Raw genomic sequence first — 24,313 nt, 5'->3', positions numbered from 1 at the left:
TCTGAAATTGGCAATATAATCAAAATTTCAGAGGTTTATGTGTGTAAGTTTTTCTCATTAAAAAATATGTTAAAAAGTTTAAATTACTGCTCATTTCAATTCAGGTATTAATTTGTAGTCCATTGGTCAATCCCCTTATTTACTTTAAACTTTTGGAACATATTTAATTGTAATGAAAAAATATAGATTTTATATAAATACAATCACAGTAAAATTAAGCATATATACAAATATTTTAATATCACAGATGAAGACTCAAATAAATTAAAATAGAAATTAAATCTTTGGGAGAATATGATTAAATTTTAATCACAGCAAAAAAATGCAAAAAGTAAACATGAAAATTAAGTTAAATCATAGGTAGTTTCACCATTCAAAAGGAATCAAGAATGATATAATCCCCCGAACCGAAAATTGGACAGAATAAACAAACCTATTTAATTCAGTACATGGAAAACTGCCAAAATTAATGAATAGTTTTATCAGATCAATAATAAAGTAAAAAAAAAATATGAAATTAAAATACTGGTGGTTCCAGAATGGTTTGTAAAGATTGAATGATTGTAGATCCAGTAATAATGCTTGTGGTGGCTATCAAATACTCAACATTGCTGTCATCCTATATAAAAAAAAATTACTAAATATTGATTGATATGAGTAGCGCAACTGATTTGCTAGTCGCCGTTTTTGATGTCTAATACAGTCAGCTGATTGATAACAATTTATTAATTTTGTGTTTATTACATCCTCTATTTAAACACACATTTCTTTTAGCTTTTTGTTCTACCATTTACTTCTCTTACGTCTAACTTTTTCCTTTTAATCTTTCAAACATATTTTTTGACAGCAGAACCCCTATCCCTGTCCGGTATTTTAAGAATATTTTTGATAAAAACTTTACTTATTTCTTCTATCCCAAACCAAAGCTCATAGCCTAGGGCCCACTCCTTAAATTCTTTAGTGGTACATATGCAATATGACAAAAACCGTCATTTTTTCTCCTTTCTAATAAATAATATTATTCATGCCGGTAGATTTCTCAACGTTCAATGAAAATTTAAATAAAATAGATAACCTGATGAGAAAGAAATCTAAGAGCTGCAATTTCAGCCATGGTACATCCTCCAACAAACATCACCAGAACAACCTAAACATATTCAAGGGTTTGCATCATTATTTTTGTTTATAACCTCTTTTATTTGATGTCATAATCTCTAAAGAACATGTAGTTTTTAAAAATATTGTGTTTACAAAATAACTCTTTTATATAATTATTTAATATAAAGGATATTTATTTCATGTTTTAGCATTTATCGGACCAATGGACATTGGTATATTATTTTGCTGTTAACATGAAAATGCAGAAAAAAATACATTTTGTTTCAATAAATACCTTGACATTATCGTCTCCTCTGGATATATTTTTCAGATGTGAAGGAATTTGTTGGGTGTCCTCAAAACTTGTTCCAGGTAAAATGTCAAGGATGTCCTAAAAACAGAATTATATTATATGAAAACTATATTACAAAGAATTACAAAAGGAAATGAATTGTATTTATATAATTAAAATTTAAATTATTGCCAAGTCCACAATATATTTGTGAAGTGAAAATAATAAATTTTTAAATATAATATTACCCTGATATTTCTCCATCCAGGCTTTTCCAGTTGTTGTACTAGTCGTACAGATAGAGGTGCATATACACTGTGTACATAGGCTATGTCTGTTGGATTCTGTTCGTCCACAATGTCGGATATCAAATTGAGTCGCTTGCGCAATGTGCCGAATGTTTTCTGAGTGCCCGCTGCATGGCTGGTGATGAAACTAGCCTTCTCCAGGTTCTGCAGGGTCAGCAGGTGCTCGTAGCCGTAAGCCTGCACAACCAGGCGCTTGTACATGTCCAGAACTTTAGGCTTTAGGCCAGAGCAAACTAAAATCAATAATAATATTTGACAGGCGTAGTTTTTAATAATATTCATAATAGAAGCTTTAATCATGACAGCAAAACAATTAAAAAAAATATTGATGAAATAATTATTTGATGAAAAAACAGTAGGTACATCATTATACAGGTATATGTTAAAAAGACACTGACCTAAACTCTGCATGGAGATTATTCTGAGTAACTTGACAAGAGGATAATCTTTACATGCCAAATCTTCCACACTATCCAAATATCTAAACGAAAATATGGGGGGGGGGGGGGAAGTTCTGACACATTTGCGTAAACAGTGAGTATAGGCTTTATCTTTGGACTGAGAAGATAGGTTATTAGGGATAAAATCATTCTTATATGATGAATTTCCCCCAGATTTAAGATTTTTTGGATAGGCCTCCAGGTTCTGGAGCTCCAGGCCTCCAGGTGGTCTCTGTACAGGTAAAAATTAAAAATAAGATTTTTTTTTTGAAGAGTTAGAGATTAACTTATAAAACAAAATATGCTTCTTTTTTGATTGTTATTCACACATTTGAAGAAAAAACATACATATTTTGTCTCATAAGCTGACATCTCACTCTTAAAAAAAAATTTTTTTTTTTCATTTTTACCTGTACAGAGACAACCTGGAGGCCTGGAGCTCCGGAACCTGGAGGCCTATCCAAAAAATCTTAAATCTGGGGGAAATTCATCATATAAGAATGATTTTATCCCTAATAACCTATCTTCTCAGTCCAAAGATAAAGCCTATACTCACTGTTTACGCAAATGTGTCAGAACTTCCCCCCCCCCCTTATTTCAAGATTTAGAGTGTTAGTTTGCATGTTCTTTAAGGCTTTTTAAACAGGTGGAGTTGCTTAATGAGAGGTATTTCCAGACTGGCCAGCCAATTTTGAAAATAAAAAACGTACATAACGTACACAAAAAAAATACGTTACGTACATAAAAAAAAGTAAAAAAACGTACAAAAACGTACATTCCTAACAAAAATAAGTTAAATAATTTCCTAGTTACCTATTATCAATACATTTAAGTCTACTAGCAGCTACCTGTAAAGGAGAACCATAGCGAACTGACAGACACAAGATATCCTTTTACTCTATTCAAAAGAACTAGCGTCTACGCTCCTAAAGGCCTCTAGGGGCACTTGAGGAGGGGAGAGTTGAATCCAATAAAAAAAAACATGGATGACAACATACATAAGTAGCGAAGCTCAAAAGTTATTTATAGACATCTGGAAAAAAATTAACTTAAAATCGCAATTAAAATTCATTTTTGGGGGGAGGAGGTAGTTTTTTTTCTAAAGTCAATTTCTCTTGGGAGGGTGGATGGTGATACTCTTCCCCAAAATAGTTATAAAACTTCCAAAAACCTATGAGAAGCTATCCTGTTAAGGAGAACCATATCGGTTCCGTGGTTAGCGAGATTCTTTGGTTCAAACAAACAGACATTCTGTTATTATGTACAAAGTATATCCTATTATAAGGACCAGCGACTACGCCCTTAGAGGCCTCTAGAGGAACTTGATTAGGGGGGGGGGAGTTGAATTCAAAAACCTATTTTTTTATTTAAAAATAAAAATTAAAAACAAGGATGACAACATCCTTAAGTAGCGAAGCTCAAAAGTTATGGATGGAAATCTGGGAACTATATAAACTATAGAGTAGTGTCGTAAAAAATAAGCATTTAACTTATTTAAATAAATCACAAAACCTTTTAAAAATATATAATAACGTGAAAATCTAGGAATAAATTCAGCCCCCCAACCAATAAGCAAATCTCAATGAAATTTAGTGGAAGTATTAAGAATGAAAACTAATACAATCCCTGAAAATTACAACCGTCTATCAGGAATATAAGTTGTGAAAATCACAAAAACCTATACATCTAGCTAGGCATCGATCTAGCACTGCAACAAATAGACAAACCTTAAAGAAACTTTTTGAAAATATGTAGAATGTGAATTTATTTATTCCCTGAAAATTTCAGCCGTCTATCTTGAATAGAAGTCGAGAAAACCATGAAAAAAAGAAAATCTAGGAATAGATCTAGCACCCAACCAAAAGGCAAATCTCAATGAAGATATGTAGAATGTGAACTTATTCAATCAAAAAACAGGAGCCGAGAAAATCACGTTTCTCCGATAGCATAACGGACTGACAAAGTGATTATAGAGTAGCTTCGCTAATATTTTTTTTAGTGAGGGAAGGGGGAGTAGACCACCCCCATTTCTGATTTCAATTTTAAAAAGAAAGAAAAAATAGGGGAAGGGTTGTGATTTTTTTCTAAGAGTAGTTTCTCTTGGGAGGGTGGTTGTACCCTCTCCCAGGACCTATGAGAAGCTACCCTGTAAAAGAGAACCATATCGGTTTAGCGGTTAGCGAGAACCTTCGGTACAAATAAACTGACAGAGAGACATACATCCTGTTATTACGTACTAAGTATATTCTATTAAATAAAGTAGTAAGTTTTTTGTCTGATGCTAATAGCCTACAACCTCACAAAGATCATGTCGGTTCAGCAGTTAGCGAGATTCTTTGTTACAGAAAAAAAAAGGATTTATAGGATAAACATATAATAGGATATAGGGTTATTTTGTCTATTGCTAAAGATCTCAGAAAATACTAGTCTTTAATACAAAGTAAATCAATGCCTGTCTGTCTAAAGCTTAAGATCTTGGTAACCGCAGAACAGATTGGATTCTAAATTCTAATCTTCAGGGAATATATCTACTAGTCCTATGGTAGTTTTAGGCTATTTTCATAGAGTGTGGGAAACCCACCCCCCCCCCAAAAAAAAAAAATCAACCACCCCTCAATTTATTTTTGTAAACTAATGCAAATCAGCGGGGTGGGGGAACCCCCACTGCACCCTGGGGCGAAGCCTAAATGAAAAAAATAATCACAATATTTTTTTATATTTTTTTTTGACAAATTTCCAACAAACGATTCTATAAAAGAGGGATACGAAGCCTCTAATCCTAGTAGAAAGTAAAAAGCTTTAAGTGTCCCTCCCCCAAAGAAAATAGCAAAAACCATCACAGGACTATTAGGTATATTCCATGAAGAGTAGAGCACAATAGGTTCAGTGGTTACTGAGATATTAAGCTTCTGATATACAGACGGACAAGCAGACGGACAGACATCATTCTACTTTGCATTATAGATAATATACTATTTTTGTAATACTTTTTGTACAAATACAAATAAATATACAAATACTTTTATACTTATATTTGATTCTTATTCTTTAAAAACTGAAGATACCAAAAAATAAGACTTCTTAATCCTACACTGTGCACCATATGATATCTCGGAAAATTTACCCCAAGTATATAAAGAATTTGAAAAAAATTATCGTAAAATCTATTAAAGGGGTAGTAGCATGAAATGCATTTAAACTTGAATTTAGTCAACTGCATATCTCTTTCTGTTCAATAGTTTAAACTATATCTATAGGACATATATTTCAAATCCATAACTTTAAACTGTAAGTTCTAATAACATATATGCATAATTTACATACATATTTTTGTTCTATGAAAATTGAAGATATTATTGAATTTATTTAAATAATACACCTATTGTTTTTGCAAAAATTTTCGTACAAAACATACAAATTACTTTTCTGCTAATATTTGATTCTTATTATTTTTAAAAAAACGTAAAACGTACAAAAATACAAATTTCAAAATACGTTACGTACACATATCAAAATAACGTCCAGAACGTACACAGATTCGATGCGTAACGTACAAAACGTACACTCTGGCCAGTCTGTATTTCTTGTTATATGAAATCCCCATAACCTGACAAGGTTTATGACCCTGTGGTGATATAGGTAAAATAAACCCCACAGGACAGCCCAACCAAAAAGAAAAGGTTAGATCAATGTTAAAAACGAAGCTTTAAACATAAGCTATATGATTTATCTTTAAGCTACATGAAAAAGCCATGTTTAGTTTTCTCTTATACAAGTAAATCAAGCAATATTAGCCAGGTCGTTTTAGGCCAATAAAGAAGAACATTAAACATACTTGTCTGAATTAACATAGCTGAGTATCTCCTGTTCAACCTCCAGCGTGTCCATGAGCCCAGACTCGGTGATCTTGTCCTTCACCATTTCAGCGATGGTTGTATGGATCCCCAGCGACTGCTTGGCTGCCTAAAATTGTATATGGTATTTGAAACAAATACCAATTGGCAAATGCAAAAATATATACCTAATACTCTTAACAGGTGGCTTTGTATGAGTATTGCTAGCGTAACTTTGTAACTCAGAGTTGCATACACGGAGTAGTGTGGGTAGAAAAAAAAATTTTAAGAAAGAAAGTCTTTTATCCAATTTAAATACCTAAAAACGTTGTCTCTTGTCCCTGCATAAAAATAAAAAGAAAGTACAAATATAGCTAAAATTAGAGAAGTCATTAACGCATTAAAAAAACAGTAGGATAACATTAAGATTTGTTATTAAGATATTTTTAAACTTTGGTTTTTAAAGTCTAGACTGCAAAACTGATATCTTCTTAATGATGATATAGTGACAGACGGACATACGGGCAAACCTTAGTAAAAGGATTTCTATTATTGTTTGTATTTTAAGTAGGGTTGGCAATCCGTATCCGAATCCGGAATCCGCCCAATTTTTGGTCAATTTTGGAATCCGAATCCATATCCGGAATCCGTTTTTTAATAGCGGATTCAAATTCTTAATTGGTAGGCTAAAATTAGCGTCTCGAGTTTTTTCTTTCAACTCCCGCTTTTTGAAGGCAAAGATTATCATCATTATATATAAAATCTTTTAAAATCTGGTTCGATTCACGGAAGTAAATTATAGAGAAAAATAATTTTTAGGACATATGTAGCACTTAATTTTATAAAAAAAAAAGCCTTATAAAATATTGTTAGAATCTGGAATCCGAATCCGGAATCCGCCAAAAATAAGAATCCGGAATCCGCGGGAATATGCCATTTTTTTGACGGATTCTTGTAAGAATCCAAATCAGATCCAAAAATTTGACGGATTGCCATCCCCAATTTTAAGCAAATGCTAGGCGTAGTACATAAGCATTACAAAGACATGAAGTTAACTAATTTAAAAATGTAACCTGCATGGAGGGAAGCTTCTCTACAAACTCCTTCATCTCCCTGACTGTCTTGGCCTCGTGTCTCTCCTGGAACTGGGCAGAGATGCTTCTGGCCTTCCTGCTGAGGCTGGGACCAACGGCGTTGAAGTTTAACCATCGAATCTCTTGGTAGAGATCCTCTGAGGAGTTTAATGACACTTGGCGCATTTCCCCTACCAAAATAAATTGTAAATATCTGACAAGATTAAATTTCATGTAAACTTGCAACTTTTGAACTAACAATAGCCGATAAATTAATGTTCTTCCCAAATGACGATACAAAAAAACCTTCCTGTAAAATTAAATAATACTTCCCAAAGTTGTTAAGGTAACAAATAAGAAAACTTATTATAAAACTTAGGGGACTAGTGTAATAAACAGCCGACTGTCATCTGCCTCCCTGCATAGAACGACAAAAATAATTTGTACTCTATGCAGCAAAGTAATTAAAAAAATCAGATAAAAACGACCAAAACACGCAAAATGTTATACATTTACACAAACACCGCAACTAGCATCATTATACTACTTTTATTTTTTTTTTATTTTATCACATACTAACAGCAACAAAAATAATTCTCAGTTAGAAAGGTAAATTAAAAGACCACAGTTTCATTATGTCTTTCCTTAATCTAAAAGAATAAATTAAAATCTTACCTGACGGTTCACTTTGTTGTTGACCCCCAGAAAACCTATCAGCTGGAACCTTTACTGATCCCTGGCTAATACCAAACAGTTCGTCAATCAATCCCTCGTAAGTCAGCTGAGTTGGCAGGGTAGAGAGCAGGTCAACAGAGCGGTCAATTATAACCAGAGAATCTATTTGTGGCTTCACAGTTGGTTCCGCTCCAAGCATTTCCTTTTCAAGATAAGAAAACTGCGTTATCGTTTTTATTACAAAAATAAAAAATAAGTAAAATAAACATTTAAGATTTATTTATCGCTTTCAAGATTTGAAACTGCAAAACTCAGTAACTCTTATTAAAAATAACTTTTCATTCCCAAAATCGCTTAATCACCTACTTTTCTTTTGCTTAACAGTCTTTGTCTATGAACATATTACAGTTGAACCCACTCAAAATTCCACACATTTACATCAATAACTATCAGAATAGTTAGGTATGTCCCATACAGTGGTCATGGTCCATTAAATTCGTGCCCCTCCGGCCCCTTACAATTTCACCGCAGTAGCACTGTGAATCCTGTTTGGAAAAAGTTTACATGAAACCTTTTCAACCAACCTGTTTCATACGCATCATCAGCCGGAAAAGTCGGTCAGCGTTGGCACCCTTGCCATATATCCTTGGTATGGTTCCCGCGACCATCTGCAGCTGCATCAAGGCCTTGGCTGCGTACTGGATACACGTTGGGTCTCCCTCTAGCGTCAGTTCTTTGAAACTGTCCTGTTTTGATTTTTAAATTTGTACTTTATTGGGTGCTATTAATCCTTCTATTAAAAAACCTGATGACTTTATGTGTGTCTGTCTTTCTGTCTGTATCAAAAGATCTCACTTGCCATTTTACCGATATGGTTCTCCTTTACATTGAAGCTTCTCATAGGCCCTGGAAAGGTTTGTAACTATAAGGGGGAGTGTAAAATTACATTCACCCTCCAAAGAGAAATCACTCATGGAACCCCCCCCCCCCCCCCCCTCCCAATTTGTTTTACTTTTTCTATTGAGGCCTCTAGTGCCGTATCCGCTAGTGATAAATAAAGAGCAACGTAAATTAAAAGTAAATTTCATATTATCTTAAGTTTTCTTTGTTTATAATTACAGTTACATTCCGAATAAAAACTGTTTATCAAAATAAATAAATGTTACATTTTTTTTCTCTTACCACTTACATTATAATTTATTTATCGAGACACGTAAACTAGAAAACTAATTTATTTCATAACGAGTAGGGGAATAAGTACACTTTCCTGAAGTTCCATGCTAAGAAGATCTGTATCAAGAGGATATAAATAAATTGGAAGCTCGTAGATGCTCAATGAACCATATACTCCGGATTCCTGTAAAAATAAAGTATAAAATCTTTTGTTAAAAATCATGGTGTAATTATTTGGTGGTTCTGTTAGAATTAAAGCTACTTTATAACTAAGGACTGTATGTACGCGACGCCGTCCGAGCAAATTATGTTGGCCACATCTACGCTGTGTATCTACCTTCATCAGCAGCAGCAACACCACCAGCAGCAGCAGAGAAGCCAAGAGCCAACGACAACAATCTCCCATCCTACCATACCTACCATCATCAACTACACTTCCAGTGGTTTTTCAATAACGTCGACAAAGAGAACATCTCTGCTAACTCGAGTTTTTAGTATGCCTGACAAAGAGTAAGACAACACCAGCCTGTCTTATTCGGCTTCTCTTAATCAGAGCTGGAATCGAGCAAAACCCTGGCCCAGACCATTGGCCCTGTATTATTTGTGACAGAAACCTTTCACCCTATGCTGTACAATGCTCAACATGTCTAGAATGGCTCCATGTCAAATGCTCTGGATTAAAATCTACAAATCAGAGAAACAAATTAAAATCCTGGACTGGACCATGCTGTACCCCCCCATCACCCCCTGCCCCCTCTTCTCGTGCCCCCACTCCCTCCTCTCGTGCCCCTGCCCCTTCTTCTCGTGCTCCCGTCCCCTCTTCTCGTGCCCCCGCCCCCTCTTCTCGTGCCTCCGCCCCCTCTTCTCGTGCCCCCACCCCTTCTTCTCATGCCCCTGCCCCCTCTTCTCGTCCCCCCACCCTTTCTTCACGTGCCCCCGCCCTTTCTTCTCGTCCCCCCACCCTTTCTTCACGTGCCCCCGCCCCCTCTTCTTCTCCCATTCCCCCCACACCTCCCCCTAGTCCACCCCATCCAAATAACCCACCACTTCAACCCCCCCATCCACCCTCACCCCCTGAAGGCCTGAACCTGAGATGAAGGAAGATGTCCATCATAACTATTTTCGGTTCGATTCGCCCCATCTCTTTATGCTTTCCCCTTTGAACTGGATTTTTCTGGATTATATATTCCAAAACTTGATAGCGATAAGGTGTTTATACAAGTGCGCCAATGTTTTTTTTTATAAAATTGTTAAAAAATGACATCTGTTTGGTTTTCCTTTGCAATTAAGCTTTTTTTTAGGTACAGGGAAGGTTTTTAACTATTTTGGGAGAGCGTATCTCTACCCTCCTAATTTAAAATCACACCCCCAAATTTTTTTCTGAATATTTCTTATTAAAACTCCGTTAAAAAGTAGAAGGGCGGTTGACTTATCCCCCTCCCACCTTAAGAACACCTAGAGGCTTCTTGGGGGCGTCCGTTGCCCTATAGTCTTTCTTAAAATAAAAGCTATGTCTTGCATTTTTTTCAATTAGGTGTTTGATCACGAATTTCATATGGTAAAAATATTTTTCTTTTTTAATTGTTATCCTAATAAGATAAAAGTTATGCTTGAAAATTGTTTTAATAGCTATTATTATATGTTGCATTTTTAGATAAACGTGAGAATTGCGTTCAGAATTGCGTCAGAATTTGCGTCATTTGCGTCATTTCAATTTTCAGATTTTTATTACCCGTCATCTGAACCTGAACATATACCAACACAACATCAATGGTATATCTGGCAAAAATGATGAACTTCTCCACGAACTAGAGAATGGAAAATATCACATTGCCGCAATTCAGGAGACAAAACTCACAGACAGATCAAAGCTGAAAAACACCCCTAACTACACATTTGTCAGAAAAGACCGTGGATTCAACAAAGGAGGTGGTCTGGCATTCTTAGTTCATAAGAATGTAAATTTCAATCTCGAAAAGGAACCAGCCATCCTCGAACAAGATCCACATCTTGAATCCATCACCATCAGTATACCTGGCAAGAACAACACCCTCTACATTCGCAATGTGTATATACCTCCTCAAAGCAGCTGTGAACAACAATACAGACCACCACTTGAACATCTACATGTTGGTCTTGGTGACACATACTACATTATTGGTGATGTAAATGCTCACCACGAACTCTGGTATTCTGAAGCTACACCTGATCCCAGAGGTAGACTTCTTGCTGACACCATCTCAGGGCAAGATTATGGCATAATCAATGAAGATCAGCCCACCCGAGTAACAAACCAGTCGTCCACAGCACCTGACATCAGCTTAGCCTCACCAAACCTGATTCCCACAACAACTTGGAAGGTATTAAACAAGCTCAGCTCAGATCATCTGCCCATCTCAATCAGTCTATCAATTGAACTTAAGAAAAACAACACTCAACATCTCAACTTCATCAACTTTTCTAAAGCAGACTGGCCTGAATTTACCAAATTCACAGAAAACATCTTCGCCACTGCAAGAAACGTCTCTAACATCCACAATTCTGAAAAATTCTTCCGTAACACCATCTTAAGAGCCACCAAAAAGTTCATACCCGCAGGAAGAATACCAAAAACAATAAATGCTCTACCCACAGAAGTTGTTAGATTGATTGATATCAGGGATGACATCAAGAAGAATAATCCTGGCGACAACAGACTCCACGAACTTAATAACAACATCAATCAAAAGATCAAAGATCACAGGAAACAAAAATGGATTGAACATCTAGATGATTGCCAACCTGGATCGAAAAAACTCTGGAGCACCATAAAAAGTCTGAACAACCAACCTCAGCAACCTGATAACCAGGGTATTAACTTCAATAACAGGACCATCAACCATCCCAAAAAACTGGCTACAAATTTCAATAAACAGTATACCCCAACAACAAGTAAGAAACCACAACAAGCACTTCGGAAGCTCATTAGGTCAATGAAACAGAGACCTAAGGACCCAACACCTATATTCACCCCTGCACAGACCTTAGAGGCGATTAAAAAGGCTAAGAGCTCAAAAGCCCTGGGCCCAGATGGGTTGTCCCCCATCATGCTTAAACATCTTGGCCCAAACGGAATAAACTTCCTCACTAACATCTTTAATGAATGCATTAAATGTTCCATAATTCCATCAATCTGGAAAACAGCGAAGATTATTCCACTTCTCAAACCTGGCAAGCCTTCAGACCAAGGGACCAGCTACCGCCCGGTTTCACTTCTCTCTCCCGCCATTAAGATATTGGAAGCACTACTCCTTCCTATCATCAATGCAGCAGTTAATCTAGCAGACCACCAGCACGGCTTTAGGAAAAACCGTTCAACAACAACAGCCCTCCACAGCATTCTTAATCACATTAACGCTGGACTCAACAGGAAGAAACCCGTACATCGTACTGTTTCTGTAGCCATTGACCTTTCCAAGGCGTTTGATACTGTCGACCATCAGATTCTCCTGGAGGATATCAACAACCTTACCCTCAATGACCATATCAAACGTTTCCTGTGTGCCTACTTACGCGGCAGACAAATGTATGTAGTATTTAGAAACTCTAAATCTACATTTCGCAAGGTCAAACAAGGAGTACCACAGGGTGGTGTTTTATCACCTGTGCTTTTCAACCTGTACATGTCCTCGATGCCTTCTCCACCAGGTAGTGTTAAATTAGTGACTTATGCTGATGACTCTAACATCTTAAACTCAGGCCCCATCATTGACAAAGCAGTACAAGAGATCAACATCTATCTGTCCACCCTAGATGAATGGTTTAAAGGGCGAAATTTATTCATTTCTCCATCTAAATCATCGGCTACACTCTTTACTACTGCTTCTGCCGAAGTTAATGAAACTCTCGACATAAAAATCAATGGTGAAACGGTTCCAACAGTAAAGAAACCCAAGTTTCTAGGTGTTACATTTGATGGTCTCCTTTCCTTCAATCAACATGCCACAGATATGAAAACCAAACTTCAGTCCAAGAACAACATCTTAAAAGCATTGGCTGGAACAGACTGGGGCAAAGACAAGGAGATTATAACCAACACCTACAAAGCCATAGGCCAATCTAATCTGAATTATTGTGCACCAATTTGGACTCCATCTTTGAGCGACACAAATTGGAAGAAACTTCAGACTACTCAAAACTCAGCACTTCGTATTGCCACTGGATGCCATCTGATGTCTGATATTGATCATCTCCATCATGAAACCAAAATCATGAAGGTCAGACCCCACTGCGAAATGCTAAGTAAACAGTATCTTCTCTCAACTCAAAAACAGGACCACCCTAACCCAGTCAACCTAAATGGCCGCCCACCCCCACGCCAAATGAAACAAACCCTTGAGTCTAGGTTTGGAGCCACTATCAAGGCCCTCTCAGCTCCAAACATTTCCTCTGAGGACTATAAGAGGAAGCTCAAAGTCATTCATACTAACTCTGTAAGAGAAATGATTGACTCCATGGCTCACAGCAAAGTTTTGAATGCTCCCCCACCAAAAATAAGTGACTCTGAAAAGGACCTTCCCAGAGCCGCCAGAACAACTCTTGCACAACTTCGTTCTGGTTACAGTACTTTCCTCAACAGTTACAAGGCAAGAATTGACAATAATGCCACAGATCAATGCCCATCTTGCCCAGCCGCACACACCACAGATCACCTTTTCAATTGTCCTGCTAACCCGACCAACCTGACCGCCAAAGACCTCTGGACAGCACCACTGGAAGTGGCCAGATTTTTAAATCTGGCAACAGATGATGATGAACATGGATGAGCAGGAGTACTGGGCTAACAGAAGAAGAAGAGGAGCAAATTATGGAAATTTAATATATTCTGTTTGTTGATTCAGATTGATTAAAAAAACGTTATTGATTGTTTATTGAATATGCAAACAGAAAAGTGATTTATTTACAACACTTACCAAAAATTCTTTAAAATTTGATTGTAATTATTAATCTATTTTTACAAACAAATTTTCTGCAGTTTAAATAACGTTAAATGTCTGCTTTTTGCTGCGTAACCGATGGAAATAACAGTAGTTGTTTAAAATTAAGATATAAATATACCTTGAGTCTTTTTTCACAAAATAAAGATTTCTTAGGTAGAAAAATGATGTGATAATCCAATTTTAGCCCGGATCCTCCCCGCCTTTCCTCATTTCTAAAAAAAATTATGATAACAAAATAAAAAATCGCTTTACCCTTAAAAGCCTACCATTCAATTTTTAGTTAACAAAGCAATGTAGAAGATATTAAGGATGTAGGGGTTAATTTTTTTCTCTCCAGGTGCTGTTTAACTAGGAAGGGTTCACTGATCCTTCACCAAATAATTTTAACACTTTTAAGCTACCTACTCAGTTTAACGATTAAGGGGACGATTTGATTCAAACAGAAACATAGACAGACAGGCATCCTACTTTTTTTTTTTTACAAATTTTGTAGCGCAGTGCAGTTATTTAAAAACTGCGAAATACAGGGTACCTTGTTTAGAGACGAGATTTTAAAAATTAACAACAAGCAGGGTGTCGAAGCCGTATAATTTTGATGCGGCTCCGGCTCCGCGGAGCCGTATCTGGAAATACGGCTCCGGCTCCTACCTTAAAATTAATTTATCAATTTTTGTTCATTATTGAATTTGATAAAATAAAATAAATAATATAAAATATTTTGCTTTTATTTGATTAAAGCTATATAAAAGTAGAAGGATGTGTGTCTATTTGTTAAGTAACAATAGTTTTTCAGTTAATTATATGGAAATAGACCGTTGCCAAAGGGGGGGGGGGGGCGTAATGACATCTATTCTTAATCCGTGAGCAAAATGGTCTAAATATTGAGCTAGAACCTTCAAACTTGGTATATAAGCCTAGTCCTATAGGTATTACATCTAAATGGCAAAAAAATCAAAAAAATTTTATTTTTTGGTTAGGTTAGGTAAGAAAAACCCTGCGGAAATAGGGTTTTTAGGCTTTTTTGGTCTATATTGATGTGGAAACTTACCTTAAATTGTGTTTTCTTAGGATTTTAACTTAAATACACTGTATCTATTCATAAGGACATTATTTAAGATGATTCAGCAAGTTGGGGACCGACCCCAGGGGGCTAGGTGGGTGGCCCGCAAGGGTTAAGTGCATTTTTTCCAATATACATGTTGTGACACATCAAATTATAGGTTTTTTAGGTCAAGGAACTCAAATTCAGAGCTAAAATAAGCATTAGACTAATCTGAAGCTAGCCCCAGCGGGCTATGTTGGTGGCCCGCAGGGGTTAAGTGCATTTTTTCCAATATATATCTTGTTATATATCAAAATATAGGTTTTTTTGGTCAAGGAACTCAAATTCTCAGCGAAAATTAGCATTAGAATAACCTGAAGCTAACCCCCCCGGACTAGGTTGGTTTTCTGCAGGGCGTAAGACCATTTACCTAACCTAACCTAGAAACTTCCTTATATTTTTACAGGTTTTTTTCCTGAATAAACTGTGTCTATTAATGAGGACTTTATTTAAGATGATCCAGCAAGTTGGGGACCGACCCCAGGGGGCTAGGTAGGTGGCCCGCAGGGGTTAAGTGTATTTTTCCCAATATATATGTTGTGATACATCAAATCATAAGTTTTTAGGTCAGTATCTCAAATTCAGAGCTAGAATTAGCATAAGACTAATCTGAAGCTAGCCCCAGCGGGCTAGGTTGGTGGCCCGCAGGGGTTAAGTGCATTTTTTCCAATAGGTATATATCTTGTTATATATCAAAATATAGGTTTTTTAGGTCAAGGAATTCAAATTCTGAGCGAAAATTAGCATTAGACTAACCTAAAGCTAACCCCCCCGGGCTAGGTTGGTTTTCTGCAGGGCTTAAGAGCATTTACCTAACCTAACCTAGAAACTTACTTATATTTTTATAGGTTTTTTTTTAATAAACTGTGTCTATTAATGAGGACTTTATTTAAAACTAGCGGCTACGCCCCTAGAGGCCTCTAAAGGCACTTGAGAAGGGGGGAGTCGAATTTGATAACCCAATTTTTTATTTTAGATTTTAAAGAAAAAGTAAAAAAAAATATTTGGGGGGTGAACAATTTTTTTTTGGGGGGGGGGTGCCCTTTTTTAGTTAAAAAAAATAAAAAAATAAAAAAAAATTTTGGGGGGAGGATTTTTATTTTTTTGGGGAGTTGGGGGTGTCCCACCCCCCAAGAAAATAGTTATAAACCTTCCCAGGACCTATGAGAAGCTACCCTGTTAAGGAGAACCCGATCGGTTCAGCGGTTAGCGAGTTCCTTCGGTACAAACACACAGACACACAGACATCCTGTTACTTTAGTATAAGGATGATATAATATAATCCGCAGGGGTTAGCCTTAGGTCAGTCTAATGCTTAAAATAGCTCTGAATTTGAGTTTCTTGACCTAAAAAACCTATAATTGTATAATTGTATGACAACACATACTTTAGAAAAAATGCACTACACCTCTGGGCCACCAACCTAGCCTGCTGGGGGCGGTCCCCAACTTGCTGGATTATCTAAAATAATGTCCTCATTAATAGACACAGTTTATTCAAGGAAAAAAAACAAAAAGAATAAGTAAGTTTCTAGGTTAGGTTAGGTAAAATGTACATAATCCCTGCGGAAAATCTACCTAGCCCGCGGGGGTTAGCTTCAGGTAAGTCTTATGCCAATTTTAGCTCTGAATTTGAGTTTCTTGACCTTAAAAACCTATATTTTGATATATAACAAGGTATATATTAAAAATAATGCATTTAACCCCTGCGGGCCACCGACCTAGCCCGCTGGGGCTAGCTTCAGATTAGTCTTATGCTAATTCTAGCTCTGAATTTGGGTTACTGACCAAAAAAACTTATAATTTGATGTATCACAACATATATATTGGAAAAAATGCACTTAACCCCTGCGGGCCACCCACCTAGCCCGCTGGGATCGGTCCCCGACTTGCTGGATCATCTTAAATAAAGTCTTCATTAATAGACACAGTTTATTCAAGAAAAAAACCTGTAAAAATATAAGTAAGTTTCTAGGTTAGGTTAGGTAAATGCTCTTAAGCCCTGCAGAAAACCAACCTAGCCCGGGGGGGTTAGCTTCTAATGCTAATTTTCGCTCAGAATTTGAATTCCTTGACCTAAAAAACTTATATTTTGATATATAACAAGATATATATTGGAAAAAATGCACTTAACCCCTGCGGGCCACCAACCTAGCCCGCTGGGACTAGCTTCAGATTAGTCTAATGCTTATTTTAGCTCTGAATTTGAGTTCCTTGACCTAAAAAACCTATAATTTGATGTGTCACAACATGTATATTGGGAAAAATGCACTTAACCCCTGCGGGCCACCCACCTAGCCCCCTTGGGTCGGTCCCCAACTTGCTGAATCATCTTAAATAATGTCCTTATGAATAGACAGTGTATTTAAGTTAAAACCCTAAGAAAACACAATTTAAGGTAAGTTTCCACATCAATATAGACCAAAAAAAGTCTAAAACCCCATTTCCGCAGGGTTTTTCTTACCTAACCTAACCTAAAAATAAATTTTTTTTGATTTTTTTGCCATTTAGATGTAATACCTATAGGACTAGGCTTATATACCAAGTTTGAAGGGTCTAGCTCAATATTTAGACCATTTTGCTCACGGTTTAAGAATAGATGTCATTACGCCCCCCCCCCCTTATATTACTTTAAAAAATCATTTTTAGCTAATCTGGAGCCGGAGCCGTTTTTAACGAAAAATACGGCTCCGGATCCGGCTCCACCAAAAATGTTGCTGCTCCCGGCTCCGGCTCCGAAACACTGACAACAAGCATTGCCAAAAATCTTTGTCATGAATGCTACGAGTAAATTCATATGGCTTAATAAGTAATTTAAAGAAAAGAACTTGTGTTACATATATGAAAATGTAGATGAGTGTTATTGTTGCGCTATCTTATGACTTAAATTGACTTGTTTTTAATAATTTTCATCATAACTCTTATAATTTGTTCTAACCTGATATTTGAAGCAATAATATCACAATTTTCTACTCTTGGCCGGATAATGTAAACAATGCTGTCAACTCTGACATTCGGCAGCCCTGACTGTGACATAGAGAACATTCTTGCAACCCCGTGCTCCTTGAGTACCGAGTACTCTGCAACGAGGCCAACAGGTCCTGTCAAACATTCATCCCACACTAACACTTTTGTACCTAAAATTAAATTAAATTGATGAAAAACAGATAAGCAAAAAAAAACATTTAAAACCGATTAAAAAACGTTTTTGAGTTATTTTAGATTTATTATGTATAGACGGATAACTTTACATAAAATCTAAAGACTTTTTACTTTGCATACTACTACAACTAGAAAGTTATAATTCAATAACCAACCGACTTATTAGAATCATTGAGAAGCTTGGTTAGTAATGCATTACCTGAAATTGAATCCAAAATAGAAAGAATATGCGCCCTGCTCATCTCTCTAAAGTCTCCAATCTTGGCGCGTCCACTGTTTAAGTGCGCGCGCGACGACATTTTCAAAGTCTATGATTAGATATACAATATATTGGTATAAAAATAGCACCCTTTAATCAATAACATACTGTTGATACATATGAAAAAATAATTTTGTGACAAAAATCAAAAAAAAATTGGCCCTTTTTTAGAGTTAATTCCTAATTAATCAAATTAAAAAAATAATTTACCCATAATTAGGAATATTAATTTTTTCGCTCTACTAAAAAATCAATTGAGCATGAAAATCCAGTGAAAATATCCTTATTAAAGTTTCTTTCATGAGACACTAGATTCCAGAGACTATATGATATTCCTTTAATAGAACCCATGGTCATAAAATCAATCAATTAAATCATTATAGTTAGTTATACATAACAATAATATCACAACGTGGTTAGTAATAATATAAAAATTTAGTGCTTTACCCAAAATACATAAAAATCAAATAAAATTAGTCATGTTTAAAACGTTTCATGAGCAAACTAAATAAACTGAAAACAGCTGGATTGCACAAAAATACTTATTTCTAAAAATGCATAGGTAGATATTAAGAAAATTAAAGCTTTTTTATTGTAATGAATGTAAACAATCAAAATAAGCTCATTCTGTTTTTTCTTGAGGTTTAGCCTCTGAACTGTCACCGTTCTTGTTCCAAATCCAATAGTTGAGAGCAGTAGCCAGACTCACCCACGCCAAATAAGGGGCCATCAGATATCCTAGAGGAAAACGGAATTAGTCTGGAGATCCAGTAAATCCATGGATATATTATTTCTTGGATATTACACCAGATTTTCATTTTAATTTAGATTTTTTAAAAATAAGTAAATTTTTTGTTGGGGTGGGGGAAGGGGGGTCCGGCCCCCCCCCCCCCACCCAAACAAACAGACAGACAGACAGACAGGCATCGTTCTACTTTGTATTATAGATACATTAGTAATTCACAGTATTCGTAATTATTGAATCTTCACACTAATCCTTTACAAATGTAGTGGGGGGGGAGTTCTTTCTGACACTTTAATGTAAACAGGCTTTGTCTTAGGAGTGAGAAGAAAGGTTATTTAGCAAAAAAATTTACTTTTTGAGGTGTAATTTTCTTTTATTTAAAGAATTATTTTTGGCCTCCAGGTTCAGGTGCTGCAGGCCTCCTTTTTTTTTAAATTTTTGTTTTATTAGTTGACCTCTACTAACTCTTCAAACTATTTTTTTTATTTTTACCTGTCCAAAGACCACCTGGAGGTCCCTTAATTAAGGCATATCCTAAATTTTTTTTCCACTCAGGACTAAAATACAGAAAAAATTATGTGCTTACCAGCAGTCTTGTCCACTTGGTAGAATTGATATCCACAAGCAGCGATATTACCCCACAGTGCAACAAGGGTGAAGAAAGCAGCCTGTAACAAATTATTACCTCATTTTCAGAATTAAAGCCGTAATATAGCATTTGATTAGAGTTTACAATATTAAAAGAAATTATTTGAAGGTGGGGAAACAAAACAAATATCCTCATACAAAATAGACAAACAACATGACCTTAAGTTTGAACCAAATCAATTACATCTAGGTATAATATAATCACCTTAAAGTTATGCTGACCAAAGAAGATAGGTGTCCAAGCCCAGTTGAGTGCCAGCTGGCTGGCGTACAAGGTCATAGCTGTGCGCCTTACCGTTCCCTCGCTGCCAGTGAATGCCAGGTAGCTGGCATACCCCATGCCGGCGTACAGGCAGCTCCACACAGGACCAAACACCCATGGGGGTGGACGCCAGGAAGGTTTATCAACGTTGTCATACCATCCCTTAAATATATCCAATGTTTTATAAATCTCACAGGAGATGTCTTTGCTATAATCCCAGAAAGGTTTTGAACCATTTTCTATGTTTTATGTTGTTTTACAAAAAAATGTCCTTAAAAGTATCTCGCAAAGTCTATGACAATGATATAATCAAGTAAGTTACTTAGATAACCACCTACCCACTTTTAAAAACTAATTTGATCATAAATCCCCGGGGAAAGCTGATATACAGAAAATGAAGCTCTACTCACCCTATTTCTTCTGGTTATCATGCTGCCAGGTATAGCACCAGCAAATGGCAACAGAGTAGCTCCCAAAGCTGGAAGGCTGAACGCAACCATTTTGTTTTTATGAGTCTAGGAAATAGTATTATTGTTGTATTAGTTTAACAATGATGATTCTGTTTTTTTTTATAAAAAAAATCAATTTCAAGTCAAGAAATGAGAAAACATTGAGACAATTTAAAATGTTTATAAGTTGATCCATAATTTTTTTCTCAAAAAGATCTAATTCTATTATTTTTTCAAACATAAATTTTCTTGACTTAATATGATTAAACTAAATGGGTATGAAATTAAGTTAATATTATGCAAATATCATTTATGTATATCACATCAACATAAAATCTATAATAAGATCACCAATATTAATATTTCAATTATTAACATTATTCTAACAATATAAAATAGGTATAAATAAGTCAATGATAAAAATGATATCTAAATACAATGATAAAAATTTTGGTATCTATAAACTTTGGTACATTTATGTACTGCATATGAAATTTGGATCTTGTAGAAAAAACGAAAGAATTTTTTTTAGAATGATAGTGGCTAACGAACTTATTATTACAAAAAAAGCCTACATAAATAGCCAAAAAAAGTTCTAATACATAGATAGCGCGGCTAAAGTAAACGCACTTTATCGGTAGGATTTCGAGCGTTTACACGAACAACATTTTAGGGTTTGAGGCATTTTGCTTACATAAGTTTTGTGATCAGACGTTTGGAAGTGAGCAGCCTTTAAGATCAATTAAAACTGACGAGATTTCCCCTGGAGGCTAATCAATCAATCATCAATTAAGAACACTTTCCTTCATATTTCCTACTTGATCTCTCATTTTGTTTTAAAACATTACACATTCATCAGGATATTTGGTCCATTTCAAATAAAAAGAGAGATTTTAGTATCACATTACATTTGAAGAATAAATTTACATTTTTGCATAAAATATCAATATCAATACATAAACAATTAAATGAGAAAAAAATCAATAATTGGCAAGAAATTTTGATATACTACTTATAAGGAAAGTAAGATATAAATTTTTAAATATTCATTTTAATGAAACTGCAATGTGATACGTACTTTTTAAAAATCAATTAAAGTCATTTTATATTAAGAAATGAACATTTCTTAAGTAATATTCTAAGAAAAGCTTATGAAAATACTAAAATACTTCTATAACAATGATAATCTAAAAATTATAAAAAAAAATGATTATCACTATAAAATTTCACACAAAACTTGCAAGTATAAAAATTATAATAAAAATATAAGAGAATTTGTCAAGGATGAAAATGTTTACAGCTACATTATAAATATCTCTACACAATAAGATTTTAAATCAGAAAATATAGAAAAAGGAAATATGATTTTTATAAATCACTTTCCATCCAAAATACATTATTTAACTTTTTTTGCATAGGAAGCAATATTATAATATTAATTAACACATCACAAAAGTTTATCAATTTGATTTAATTCAAAATAACTACACATCTATAGAAGACTAGAAAACTGTTTCATATTGAAGCCTAAAGAAGAAAGTTACATAAAAAATAAACAAAATATTAAATTTTTAAAAGAAATAATACCTCATTCAAGTAAAAGCAAAAGTAAAAGCCGTTGCAATATTCAGATCAAAATAGTTTTTAACAGGGCTCGTCAGCCGCGCGTCACCCGCCTGCCAGCCTTAGATTTTAGAATTTAAAAAAATCCGCCGGAAGTCTAAACCTGACCAATATATGGCATTAATCTTTTCAAAAAAATTTCTAAGCATCCAAACGGGGTTAAATTTGCGGCTTAGTCGCGGGTATCGTGCGGCTGCCGAGCCTTGTTTTTTTTAGAATTAATACAATTACATATACTAATACATTACCTATATCATCTTTTATCTATCTAATTACAATTATTTAACTAAGACTAGTTCAAATTTTTATATTTTGAAATAAGAAAATTGAGCTAAAACACTTTTCCCTACCATTTTACATTATTTTTACTTGGAATGGGGGAAGGCGGATAAGACACTTTTTAAAACAAAACCTAAAGCAAAATGAACTCAACCAAGAAAGAGTTACAGAACAGAAATTTGGCATTGCAGTTGCTACAATGAGATATAATGTGGAACTGTGAAGAAACGGTGGCGGAACCACCGCTCTCTCCGAATATCGCTTTAGCCGCTGATTTTTTCCCCCCACAAAATTTGAATCATTAGGAACAAACTTAATTTCATCTACAACAAAAATTCCCTTATATTTGCACTTCCACATAGTACCTCATTAAAGCGACGGTCATGTCAAATTTCAGTGCTGTAATTCTAATTTTCGGCTGAGTTCCTTTGAGTTTCAGGCATAGTTTTAAAAAGTGTCTCATCCCCCTCCCCCCTTTTTTAAATGTGTCACAAATCATTACTAAACATTTTAAGGTATCTAATTTATTGATATTTTTAAGTCCAAAAGAATATTAAGTGTATAAAAATTGTTTCTATGGAAATGTACTTTATATTAAATCTAGAAATATGACATTAAGAAGTTTTATTTGAGAATACATTCATTTAAAAACCTTAAAAACTAGAAATGTTGTTACTATTTCAAAAGCTATTAAACTATTTAAAGTACGTTATATATATTAAGTTTTAATAATAGAAAAACGCCTATGACATTACTGTAATTTTATATTACAAGTATTTGAAATTAATCCTAAACTCTGATATGTGGTAATATCAATAAAAAAGAAAATAAAATAGTATCATTAAAAATCCTATTTTCCTTGTAACCTTCTATGACAAAACAAGACAAATTTAGATATCTAGTTTTCAAATGTAGTCCACTGTTTCTTGCCGCGCGGCGGTATGGCGGGTGGCTGTCTGTGGCCTCCAAATCCTGTTGAACTTCCAGGCGACGGAGTCAAGTTTGTCCGGTCCAGCTCCGGCTTGCCAGCGGCTGTGCCATTGCTGCTACTGCACAGCGGATCTAAATCTGAGAGAAAATGGTTGTTGTTGTTTGTAGTGTTACTTGTGGGATACAGGCTCTTCTTATTGACCCCACTGATGCTTGTTGTATTAGGCATGGGTTCTAGACGCTGGTTCACAGGTAAGTTCGCACTTCCACCAGTAGTAAAGTTAGTGGCGGGCATGACAGGGGAACTGTTAAATAGAAAGCTATTATTACCGCCAGAGTGACCATTTCTGGACATATCTGGAGCAGATGTCGCACTGACTGATCGTTGCTGTGAAGATGGCGGCAACACAGGCGGTGGTCCAATAGTTGATGCTCTGGGCGGTGGCTGTGGATATGAAGTGTTGTTGACACCGCCACTGTTCCCATGCCCATTCAGTTGGAAGCCCGAGGAATTATTGGAAGACATGTAACCATTAAGAAACGAAGCTGACGTGCTGCTGTTAGTTGAAGAATTTTGTCCGCCACTTCCGCCAGATATTCCAGCTCCAGCTAATAGTGTCGCAGACCTGTTGTTTTGACTTGCCATCTGGGTGCCCAGACGAATATTTGACAGCTCAAGAAGACCATAATCTTTCAGCAGGTCTTCAGATGACCGTTTGAGTGCTTGGTGACCGCTGTTACCACCCGGTCCACCATCGGTCATGCTGGACATGAAATGTTTAAACTGAGTTTGGTGGTTGACCCCGCCTGGCGGCACATAGTTCTCATACTTGCCTTGGCTGTGGTTAGATAATCTTTGTGAGCCTGTTCTCGGCTGCGGCTGCGGAGCAGCTGTAGATGGATATAAAAAGGAGTTCATTGAAGAGGAGTTTCCCTGTGTCTGCGGATTTATCAATCCTGATATTATTGTAACATTTTTAAATC

General features: G+C 35.6%; 3 protein-coding genes across 6 annotated transcripts; all 3 read right to left on the bottom strand.

Moving 5' to 3' along the window:
• Positions 1–18,449, bottom strand: LOC145316834 (vacuolar protein sorting-associated protein 33A-like). The gene is made up of 13 exons (XM_080157582.1): positions 18,334–18,449; positions 17,911–18,109; positions 13,990–14,083; positions 8,990–9,076; positions 8,304–8,468; positions 7,720–7,921; positions 7,045–7,235; positions 5,974–6,101; positions 2,097–2,179; positions 1,639–1,931; positions 1,394–1,489; positions 1,076–1,147; positions 1–619 (listed from the first exon to the last, which is right to left on the bottom strand). The coding sequence occupies exons 1-13, from the start codon at positions 18,431–18,433 to the stop codon at positions 518–520; spliced, it is 1,812 nt and encodes a 603-aa protein (XP_080013708.1). The 5' UTR covers positions 18,434–18,449; the 3' UTR covers positions 1–517.
• Tspo (Translocator protein) lies at positions 18,442–20,560 on the bottom strand. Its single transcript, XM_080157586.1, has 4 exons — positions 20,459–20,560; positions 19,992–20,210; positions 19,725–19,806; positions 18,442–19,131 (listed from the first exon to the last, which is right to left on the bottom strand). The coding sequence occupies exons 1-4, from the start codon at positions 20,546–20,548 to the stop codon at positions 19,016–19,018; spliced, it is 507 nt and encodes a 168-aa protein (XP_080013712.1). The 5' UTR covers positions 20,549–20,560; the 3' UTR covers positions 18,442–19,015.
• On the bottom strand, positions 20,548–24,284 carry LOC145316836 (uncharacterized). Of its 4 annotated transcripts, none has more exons than XR_013878749.1 (3): positions 23,266–24,284; positions 21,316–22,918; positions 20,548–20,979 (listed from the first exon to the last, which is right to left on the bottom strand). XR_013878749.1 is itself a non-coding variant. In XM_080157584.1 (2 exons), exon 1 carries the CDS (start codon positions 24,246–24,248, stop codon positions 23,298–23,300), a length of 951 nt encoding a protein of 316 aa, XP_080013710.1. In that variant the 5' UTR covers positions 24,249–24,284; the 3' UTR covers positions 20,548–22,918; positions 23,266–23,297. The 4 variants fall into 4 exon arrangements, 2 of the variants coding, with proteins under 2 accessions (XP_080013710.1, XP_080013711.1); XR_013878748.1 differs by having other exon boundaries at positions 20,548–22,181; positions 22,369–22,918; XM_080157584.1 differs by having other exon boundaries at positions 20,548–22,918.
• Positions 24,285–24,313: the final 29 nt, after the last annotated feature.

Source organism: Acartia tonsa, chromosome 4, assembly GCF_053477335.1.
Source record: "Acartia tonsa isolate MP-2025a chromosome 4, ASM5347733v1, whole genome shotgun sequence".
NCBI classification, from domain to species: domain Eukaryota; kingdom Metazoa; phylum Arthropoda; class Copepoda; order Calanoida; family Acartiidae; genus Acartia; species Acartia tonsa.
This window is presented reverse-complemented; position numbering and strand designations above follow the sequence as displayed.

What these genes read in the sequence shown, in the direction of transcription:
- Tspo (XM_080157586.1), bottom strand. Translation starts at nt 20,548, where the DNA reads ATGGTTGCGTTCAGCCTTCCAGCTTTGGGAGCTACTCTGTTGCCATTT. An exon ending in TGATAACCAGAAGAAATAGG is followed by an intron (nt 20,211 to 20,458) that starts GTGAGTAGAGCT and finishes GATATATTTAAG; the next exon opens with GGATGGTATGACAACGTTGA. An exon ending in TTGGTCAGCATAACTTTAAG is followed by an intron (nt 19,807 to 19,991) that starts GTGATTATATTA and finishes AATTTGTTACAG; the next exon opens with GCTGCTTTCTTCACCCTTGT.
- LOC145316836 (XM_080157584.1), bottom strand. Translation starts at nt 24,248, where the DNA reads ATGAACTCCTTTTTATATCCATCTACAGCTGCTCCGCAGCCGCAGCCG.
- LOC145316834 (XM_080157582.1), bottom strand. Translation starts at nt 18,433, where the DNA reads ATGTCGTCGCGCGCGCACTTAAACAGTGGACGCGCCAAGATTGGAGAC. An exon ending in TATTTTGGATTCAATTTCAG is followed by an intron (nt 18,110 to 18,333) that starts GTAATGCATTAC and finishes ATTTAATTTTAG; the next exon opens with GTACAAAAGTGTTAGTGTGG. An exon ending in AGAAGCTTCCCTCCATGCAG is followed by an intron (nt 6,102 to 7,044) that starts GTTACATTTTTA and finishes ATACAATTTTAG; the next exon opens with GCAGCCAAGCAGTCGCTGGG.